This window comes from Hylobates moloch, unplaced genomic scaffold, assembly GCF_009828535.3.
Source record: "Hylobates moloch isolate HMO894 unplaced genomic scaffold, HMol_V3 SCAFFOLD_1, whole genome shotgun sequence".
Classification (NCBI taxonomy): Eukaryota; Metazoa; Chordata; class Mammalia; order Primates; family Hylobatidae; genus Hylobates; species Hylobates moloch.
Window position 1 is genome coordinate 83800376 of NW_026652276.1, and position 10625 is coordinate 83811000.

General features: G+C 41.9%; 1 protein-coding gene across 1 annotated transcript in view; it reads right to left on the minus strand.

The window, feature by feature from the left end:
- Positions 1 to 1513: 1513 nt before the first annotated feature.
- DAPL1 (death associated protein like 1) overlaps positions 1514 to 10625 on the minus strand; it is a 20980-nt gene continuing 11868 nt past the window's right edge. Inside the window, exons 3-4 of the mRNA XM_032753390.2 lie at positions 10461 to 10521; positions 1514 to 1799 (exon numbers count right to left, since the gene is read on the minus strand). Coding sequence (XP_032609281.1) covers positions 1683 to 1799; positions 10461 to 10521 — 178 coding nt within the window. The 3' untranslated portion in view covers positions 1514 to 1682. The remainder of the gene's footprint in view (positions 1800 to 10460; positions 10522 to 10625) is intronic.

Consider the following 10625-nt stretch of genomic DNA (forward strand, 5'->3'; position numbering starts at 1 on the left):
CCCCCCCTCCCCATGTTTCCTTCCTGCCTCCATCTAGCCCCAAATCTCCACCTTTTCTCTGAATTTCCTGTTCTAGTCTCAACTTAATAGAGTTCTACTATTACTCTAGTTCTGGCAGCTTCTAGGATAGGCATCCTGGCACCATCTTGCTCTCACCACTACTCTTTAATTAGCTTTTACCAATCTCAGTAGTCATTTTATCTTCTTTGCGGTACGCAACACTGAAAGGGTTCAGTTGGGGAGTCAGGTGTTATTGTGCCCATTTGGCAAGGATTGGAAAGGTTAAGTGGCTCACTTAAGGTTGCAGAACTAGTAAGGGTCAGTAGTAGAATCTCCATCTCCTGAATGTTAGTCCAATGTTCCAACCTGTACCCACCATCTGGCCTGTGTTACTGCCCCCTTGGAAAATGGTGGCTGACCTTGAACTTCTGTCCAGTTTCCTCACAAGTTATCTTCCTGGGATATATCTGACAACAGTCCCAGAGGACTGGAAACTGAGCTAAGCCAAAATGAGGTGGTAATAACTGTCTTACTGATTCATGCTGGCATTGCCTGAAGGTCTGATATTGTCTCTAGCAATTCTCTTATTCCTGAACAAGAGCCAAAAAATGGAGGGGAGGAGGTGGATGCATCCCCACATCCAAGTGGGCATTAGCCAAGTGCCTCTTGTTTCCAAGAATCAGAGACAGGCTCAGCACCAGGTCATACTCCAAGAGTTGTCAACTTGTTCAATGAAGGACTGAAGTGCTGGCCCCCTTCCCTGGGTAAAGAGAAGGGCTGGTAGTCCAATAGCATTCTCAACTGGAGGTGCAGAATGGTGAAGCAGTGAGTGACAGCCAACCTCTGTGAGGAAAGGATATGGCTGTCTCCAGCTATCACCTGAGGATGCCCTTGACTGTTTACATGTGAATTCATGAAGTGTGTGTGTGTGTGTGTGTGTGTGTGTGGTAGAGGGGAGAAGAGCTAATGCACGCTTAGTTATGGCAATACTCTCTCTCCCACACCATCTCCAGTCAAAATAACTTCTGTAGTCCAACCACAATGCCCTGTTCTGGAGCTTTCTGGAAGGCCCTGAGCAACTCTCCCACTGAAGCTATAATTCTACCTTCTGTCCTTGATTGCTTGGCAGAAAATAATATGTTTGTAATCAATTTAATTTTTCATTTTCCCACACTGAGCCTTGAAAACAAACTATGTACTTATGTGGGAAACTGGAAAAGCCATTTCGCCTCAAGTGAAAACTTGAACATCCTTAGACAAACAAACTGAGAAGAGTCACTCCTTATGTTTGCATTGGATATTGGCCTTTGCCAAGCCCAGTCTACTCCTCTGCAACTTCTGCCTTCAAGGAGAACTCAGTGAGGGTAGAACAATTCAGGGTCAGCGTCGAGAAGAGTGCTTATGCAGGGAGGTGGATGGAACAGCATTCTGGATGCTTCACTTAGTCTACAGAATCACACATGCAAACATCAATGGGATTCTGACTTGGACCAAAAAGAGGCACAGGGATGTGTCAGATTTACAAGTTTGGATGCTTTATTACCTAAAGTCAAAGGGGAAGATACAAAAGCTGTTTAATTTACCAAGCAAGTACAGCACGCCTATGGAAAGCTTTGGCCCTTTTTGCTAAGCTGTCAGACATTCAAGGCAGCTGGCCAGATGGCTGTGTTTTAAATCCAGGCTTAACATTTTCGAGGCTGTTGAATAATGTAGATCCTTTTCAGTGGAACAACCTTTTCCAGAGCAGGTGCGGGTTTTTGATGCGCCATGTGCACTGTTGCTGGAAATTTATGGTTGAGCTAAAGGTGAGAAGGGAAGAAAAAATAGGCATATTGGATCTTCTTGGTCATGAAATATTAAACTAGTAGAAAGTGATATCGTTGATCAAGGGAATCTCATAATTTTGTTTATGTGATAATGTCTCTCTTTTTTTCCATATTATTTCTAGCCCTTAACCCATGGGAGTATGTTTTAACCTGGGTCTTCTCTCATTTACTGTCTTTAATTTTAAAAAATTCCAATTGATATTTTAAAAAGTAGGAATGGTTAATTATGTCTGCATCAGTTCTCTATGATGTTAGCAATTATTCTGGCACTAGTATGCATCTATGAATCACTGAATTCTAAGAAGGCTACACGGACATTGGAGAAGGTCCAGAGTGGGGACGAAAAACTCCTCAATTGTCAAAAGAAATAAAGAACCTCTGAAAGAAGTTAAGGAGAGTTAGGGTTATTTATTAGGTCTAAGTATGTACATTTGCTATTTTTTAAGGTCAAAAATGATGTGATATTGGCCATTTCATATGGTTCAATCTAAATAGCCCAGTGAAGAGAAGGCTGAGGGATGGCCTACTAGCCTCAGGGAACAAAAGTTCTGATTAGTCTTCTCCACAGAAGACATCTATGAGTAAATAAGCTTAAATAGGCTTATTAACACAGGCTGAGACTTTTTGACAATAAGAGACATTTCATATGGAACCCAGAGACCTTGTGGAATTTACATTAATGATAGCTTAAGATAGAAAGCATGCCCAATGCTGCTGACCACTTCAGACATGGTTTTCCTAGGAGGAGAATTTGGACCCAGAGACCTCTTGGGTCCATGCTAGTTCTTGGTTTCCAAGCCCATCAATATATAAAAGTACCTAAAGAAACCTCCCTTGGCCAGCAAGGAAGGGATGCCTCAGCTCAGTAGGAATTTAACTTATCACTATTGAACTTAGATGCCCTTGCCTTGACACTCAAATTAAATAAAAGGGGAGATAAACTGTTCATGACCCTAGCCATCACACTGTTTGTGGTTTGTTTGGGCTCTTCTAAGCCAGGGAAAACATATGTGCTTTGCATCTCTTCTCAAATGTCTCTGCCCAGGCCCTAGGCACTCAGCGGTCCCTTTCATATGAAACATGACTCCAAAAAGTCCTTTCTTCTTGGTTTTAAAAAATTAAACACACTGGAAGAAAATACACTGAAGTGTTAGCAATGGTTACCTCTGGGGGATAGAATTATGGGTGATGCCTAGTCTTTTTCTTCACTTTATCTATCAGTACTAAATTTTTTTTTCTTTTACAATGAGCAGGTACAAGTTATACAAAAATTAAGCCCAAGGATTATCTCTGCCAACATTCTAGCAGAATGGAAACAAAACGTAATTGAGATATTGATCATAAATGTTGCATTAGAGTCTAAAAAAGACCTGATGACTTTTTTTTTTTGTCAGATCAGTTATCATCAGACCATATGACATGCATTTTACAATGTGTTAAGGGCAGAATGTTTTGTTTTGCTTTGGTTTTCTTTCAACATTAGATCCAGAAGGAAATTTAAGAGGTCACTGACTTCAGTAGTTTACTTCCAGACTGTGTGTCTTTAGTCTCAACTAAAATAGATGAATTATTTCAGGTTAGCTTTAAATCATATTTGAGAGATTACGGGTAGGAAGAAAAATGTTACAAGTTAGTTAAGGTAAAATGGGATGAGAAGGGAAACAAACAAAAAAACTCTGATATAACAGAAATTTGGGCAATTAGCCAAGGTAAGGTAGGGTAAGAGGACAAGCTGGGACTGGAACAAAGAAAGCCACATGTTGATTGTTGTTCTTAAGTGTGAAAGAGATGATGGGTGGAGGTAGGAAAAGAAAAAGGAAAGGAGGCCAGGCGTGATGGCTCACGCCTGTAATCCCAGCACTTTGGGAGGCTGAGGCGGGTGGATCACGAGGTCAGGCGATCGAAGACCATCCTGGCTAACACGGTGAAACCCCATCTCTACTAAAAATACGAAAAATTAGCCGGGCATGGTGGCGGGTGCCTGTAGTCCCAGCTACTCTGGAGGCTGAGGCAGGAGAATGGCGTGAACCCAGGAGGCAGAGGTTGCAGTGAGCCAAGATCGGGCCACTGCACTCTAGCCTGGGTGACAGAGCAAGACTCTGTCTCAAAAAAAAAAAAAAAAAAAAAAAAAAAAAAAAAAAGAAAGAAAGAAAGAGAAAGGAAAGGAGAGTAGTGTTAGAATAAGTGATAGAAGATATTTGCTGCTTAGTTCGGCACTAATTTGTTATTTGATCACCTCCAGAGTGATCTCCACAATTTAGAGGCTACATTGTTTGGCATCTAAAAAAATTGTGCTAAGATATACAAAACATAAAACTTGCCATTTTAACCATTTTAAAGGGTGTTGCACAGTTAGTCCAGTGGCGCTAAATACATTCACATTATTGCACAGCTATCAACACCATCCACCTTCAGAACTTTTTAATCATCCTAAACTGAGACTTGGTACCAATCAAACAATAACTCTCCATTCCCTCCTCCTCTAAGCCCCTGGTAACCACCATTCTACTTTCTATAACTATGAATCTGACTACTTTGGGTACCTCCCATAAGTAGAATCATTCAATATTTGTCCTTTTGTGTCTGGCTTATTTCACTTAGCATAATGTCTTCAAGGTCCATCCATGTTACAGTATGTGTCGAGATTTCCTTCTTTTCTAAGGTGAAATAATATTCCATTGTATATATATATATATATATATATATACCACGTTTTGTCTGTCCATTCATCCATTGATGAATACTTGGTTAGGATCTCTTCACCTTTTGGCTATTGTGAATGATGCAGCTATGAACATTGGTGTACAAATATCTGTTCTGAGTCCCTACTTTCAATTCTTCCAATATATGGGAAGATTATATTGGAAGAAGTGGAATTGCTGGATCATACGGCAATTCTCTCTCTCTCTTTTTTTTTTTTTTTTTTTTGAGTTGAGGTTTTGCTCTGTCACCCAGACTGGAGTGCAGGGGTGTGATCTCTGCTCCCTGCAGCATTGAACTCCCGGACTCAAGTGGTCCTCTTGCCTCAGCCTCCTGAGTAACTGGGACCTCAGGCATGTGCCACCATGCTGGGCTAATTTTTTATATTTTTAGTAGACACAAGGTCTTTCTATGTTGCCCAGGCTGGTCTCAGACTCCTGGGCTCAAGCAATTCTCCCGCCTTGGCCTCCTGAAGTGCTAGGATTCGAGTTATGAGCCACCGCGTCCAGCCTGATATGGCAATTCTATATTTATTTTTTGAGGAACCACTATATTGTTTTCCACAGCAGCTGGAGCATTTTACATTCCCACCAGCAATACAGAAGTGTTAAGGGTTACATTTTAACTGAGGCATTCAACCAAAGTTCTAAAAGCACTGCTCAACTACTTCTCAGAAGAGGAATGCCACAGATCAGAATATCTGGGAAGCAAAGTCAGCCCCTGTGGCCCATTGGCCAACTGAACTGATCTTGGAAAGTTTGAGAGAAGAAAAGAAAATCAACAGGATTGAGAAAAAAGTAGGAATAATTCTGGCAAAGATAATAGAGAAACCGCCCATAATTGTTAAGCTACAAGTGTACAGGTTTTGGGATGCCTGGAGCAGGGTTTCATAGCAACTTGAAAATATGATAAAAAGAAAGTCAAGTTCTCCTTCTCATCTGCCTACCTGCCTCAGTCAGGGGCATCCTGATGTAGGACTTGGGGCTATGGGTGGAGAGTCTATAAAGGATCTTCCGTCAGAATTGATGAAACTGTCAGTAAAATGGTCAGCTCCTAAATGTACTAATTCTTTGTGGTAGATTTTATATCAATGGAGATAGGAAAAGTCATTTTCAAGTCTAAACTACAAATAAGTAGAAAGAGCTTTCCAGAGTATAAGCTACAGCCAGCTGTGTTTTAGTCTGACATTTTAACTTGGGGGAAGCTGTGGAATTTTCATCATTAGTTTTTGTAAAATGATAGTATTTGTAGAATGAAAGGTGTTTCTTGTCTCATTCATTAGGATAAGAGAATCTAGGGTAACCCCACGAGAGAAAGAATTCAAAGCCAATGTATGTACAAGGATCCTGCCTTGCTGTGGCTCCATTACAGGGGCAACATATTGAACTCAGAAAGTGGATCAATAGAAACTTCCACATTGAGAATTTACCTTCATCTTGGGTAGCTGTGACCTCAGAACCTATATTTTTCATTTCAGAGAAAAAGCAAAAGAAGGGTGATAGAGGTCTTTATGACTAGAGAGCCTTGAAATTCTAGATGCAAGAAAATCAGCTGCAGGTTTTGTTTTAGAGCCTGAAGTTGGGTAGTATTAGCAGACTAGCAGCACTTTCATTCATCTTTCCAGGGTGTTAACTTCCAACTCCAATGCTGGCATTTAAATTTCCACACCCTGTTAAGCAAACTGCTTAAAACAAAACATTCAGCTCTCATCAATGAAATTCAAGGATGCTCCTACAGTGATATTAATCTACAGAACAAGAGAAGCCTTTTAAAATTTGCAGATGCCTTTGATAGTTTTCTCTCCCCCAGGATCCCATTTCACATACATCTCACTGGCTTTGGCAGTGGTGACCCAAAGTCTGGCAGCTTGAAAAAGTAGCCCCAACTTTGACCAGGCTTCAGCATTTTCCCCTCCACACCATAACGCAACCCCATTACGGATGTTTTAACTGGATACTTTTATGTTCTGAGAAGTTTCACAACTATTGCCAAATTTAACTGCCATGACTGTCCAGAGGATTAATATATTTGGCAGTATCATTCTCGTTCACTCCCTGCCTTAAAATAATTTTTTAAAAGTAAATGCATGCGCACAAATCCCAGAGGAGCTACGTGACATCTAAAAGGTCAAATAACTTACAAGTAGTGGGTGGAACGTGATCTAAGACCAGGTCTGCCAGATTTCTAGCCTAGAGAGCTTTTGGGCTACATAACCTGTTTTCTGCAGAAGTACCATGTCATGTGTTCTGCCACTGGGCAACATGAATTCTGTTATTATTGAGGGCTTCAAGAGGTGGGGAAGGCTGGCTGGAGAGTGGGGAGGAAAGGAGAAATGAGGTAGGGTGGGAGAAAGCAGGCTGTGTGGAGGGGAGAGGTGGGGAAATACTAGCGGGGTAGATTCTAGGCTGCTTCCCACTTGGATTTACACAGTTCCAGCCCTTTGGGCACTATTTTTCAATCTCCAAAATCTTAAACCCCATGTTGATTTTGAAGTAGGAATTCAGAGATGAGTAGCATACAGAGAGAATTTGCCTGCCATGGCTGAATGGTTGATATGTTCCTATGGAGAGGGGTTTCTTTAGAAACTTAATTTCTTAAAATAAGTATGAGAAATAACATGGGTTCTTGGGACTAGACATGATTGTAACTGAGGGCATGAACACATATTAATAAATGCAGAGGATGTGACTCTCAATTCTGCTGCTGCATTTATCCTGACCGACTGTATATTGTTAGGTCTCTGTGGCAATACATACCGTGAGGAGAATCATTGTAATGCAGGAAAAATGTATTAAAAGATACCTGTATCTCTGTATCTTTTATATATTGATTCATATATTTTTTGAATCACCCTGTATAGTTTATGCAGCATGGCTATTCAGTTTTAAAAATCAAAGTATTTACCTACAGTAAAATTTACCCTATTTCAAGTGCTGCTTTATGAGTCTTGACAAGTACATACAGTTTGTGACTACAACCACAATCAAGATAAATAACTATCCCATCATTCCCCAAATTTCCTCTGGTCATTTGTAATCAACCCTCCTACTCAGTCCCACACAACTGCTGATCTCAGTAGATCTAGTGGTCAGCAGATCTCAACCCCAGGTTGACCTTTATTGTGAAATCTTACTAGGTTTCAGGTTGAACGATGGATTCGGTGGGATTTTTCTTAGCTATATGGGAACACATGGATTCTACCAATGTTCGTTTTTAAGATAGTCCCTTATGGTAATCTTGGAGCTTATTTTTGTTGCTGGTGCCTTACGCTTTACCTGGGATTCCAAGTGATGGCGGGATGCAGGCCTGGAAACAGAAGATATCACTTGCTGAGGGCTAAGTGTCCTAGCACTGTGCATGTATTATGTAACTTCATTTTACTCTCAACATGTCCCTGTGAAGTAGATACTGGTACTCACACTCCCATTTACAGATAAGGAAAGAGGAGCACAAAAAAGTGAAGAAACCTGCCCCAGGACAAAGATCTAATAAGAGACACAGCCAGCACAGGAACCCGGCAGCCTATGGCTGATGCCAGGACCCGCTCTCCTAACCAGTAACCCGTGCAATCTTAGCCACGGTCCTACTCCACTAAACACTGAGCTGAGCACAAAGGTATATTTTTTAAAATAGGTATAGTTTCTGTTAAAAATATTTCTTTGTTTTTGTTTTTTTTTGTTTTTTTTGAGATGGAGTCTCGCTCTGTCACCAGGCTGGAGTGCAGTGGCGCGATCTCGGCTCACTGCAACCTCCACCTCCCGGGTTCATGCAGTTCTCCTGCCTCAGCCACCTGAGTAGCTGGGACTACAGGTGCACACCACCATACCTGGCTAATTTTTGTATTTTCAGTAGAGATGGAGTTTCACCATATTGGCCAGGCTGGTCTTCAACTCCTGACCTTGTGATCTGCCTGCGTCAGCCTCGCAAAGTGTTGGGATTACAGGCATGAGCCACCATGCCCAGCCTGTTAAAAATATTTCTAACAGCACACCATCTCAATGTTCTCTTATGGTTTCCAAATACAACTGATTATTATTGTTAAGCATTATTACTTAGGGAAGAGGTTATTCTTTTTACCTTTGAAATAAAGAAGTGATATGTCAAAGACGTAAGCATATCACATGTCTATAAGAACGCAATGTAAACTCTGGCATCATACCTAATACACAGCATTACCAACCTTTATTGACCATTCCTTTTCAATACTTAATTTTGAGTCAACAAACATTTTAGGGGAACATGTCTATTCTATCCAGTTCCACTTACAACTGTGAGCATTCCCTTGCCCTAAGGAAGTGGTGTTTAGTGGGCAGGAGCAAGAGAATGTAAGATGTGGGAGCAGGCAGCTTGTGTTGCAGGGTATCATGCACCAGCCCTGCCTCTGAAGCCAGGAAGGCAGAGAGTCACTTATGACTTCACCCTAAATCTACCTGAGTGGAGAACCAAGGCTCCCATGTGAGAAGGCTCTGTAGCTATGGCTCATCATCAAGATCTTACCTTGTACAATCTGCCCTGTAACATCATGGACTTTAGATATACTGTCTTATTTCACGGTCATAAAAACCAATACTACTAACCCTAACAGAGTGCAAAGAGGTTACTCTGTGCTGAGACTCTTCCAAGACCTTCATGTATGTGAGCTCATTGTCTCCACACAACAACCCTATAAGCTGTGCACTCTTCCTTACCTCCATTGTACACACATGGAACTGAACCACAGGATAAGTAACTTGCTCAAGGCCATACAGATGGTGACGAAGCCATTGCCAAAAGGGGGGCCCAGGGGCCAGCTGCACTAATCTTTTTCGAAGGCTGAGCTGGTGGTCCTCAGGCATCTGATTTTGGCTGCAACAGCAAGTCTTCCTTCTACAGAGGACACTTTGTCCCGCCCCTTCCATAAACATGGCAGTAGCAGAAAGAGTGGCTCTATATTACCTTGACTGTAATGTACCTGCCTACTAGACGTAGAATAAAGGCCCTCACTCAGCTCACCTACAAAATTTGAAAACAAACTTTTGAATCCAGAAAACCAAACCACTGTCTACCTGGTAAGAGTTTTCTGAGTTTCTAGAACTACCTAGAAGGAATTCAGGATATATGGCTGGGTGAGGTGGCTGACACCTGTAATCTCAGCACTTTGGGAGGTCGAGGTGGCCGGATGGCCTGAGGTCAGGAGTTCGAGATCAGCCTGGCCGACATGGTGAAACCCTGTCTCTATTAAAATACAAAATTAACTGGGGGTGGTGGTGCATGCGTGTAATCCCAGCTACTTGGGAGGCTGAGGCAGGAGAACCACTTGAACCCTGGAGGTGGAGGTTGCAGTGAGCCGAGATCACGCCATTGCACTCCAGCCTGGGCAAAAAGAGTGAAACTCTGTCTCAAAGAAAAAAAAAAAAAAAGAAAAGAAGGAATTCAGAATATAGAAATAAAAATAGTCCTTGTCAACTACCTTTATAAGCAGACTTTACTGGGTAAACCCAGCTGGTGCCCAGCCTTGCTCCAAGCCTAGACCATGCAGCCTTCTACCACCCACCCTCTCCTCAAATCAAATATCCCGTTATAGGAATGCACGGGCAGGGAGGAAGGTCAAAAACCGCTGAAGCCCCACTCCACAGGCTGCCTTTTATAAAAACATGCCAACGTTTCCAAGCAATATTTAGGATGGCAAAGTACCATTGTGCAAATTCAGCATCATGATTCCCACTTTCTTATTTTTGAAATGATTTATTAAATGGACACTTTAGGAATTTGAGAGAAGCAGCTTCTCCCACTCAGATCACTTTGTGTTCCTCTAACCGAGAACAAATTCTTTTCACAAGGACATCAAACCTCTGGATTGGAAAAAACCTCAGTGGTCATCCACTCATTCACCCATGCAGCCGGATCCGCTGGGCAGACTGACTTGGAGCGCTATGTGATTTGCCCACGGCTTACCTTCTCCAGTGCGTCATTCAGGGCATCCAGTGTCTGTATTTTGGCAACATTTGCAATGGCACTGTGAAGATGAAAAGAAACTTTGAACAGGACTTAAAAAATTTTCCCACTGAAAAGGCCATATGATTTATACAGAGGGCTGTCTCTCCGGCTTTTTATGCTTTC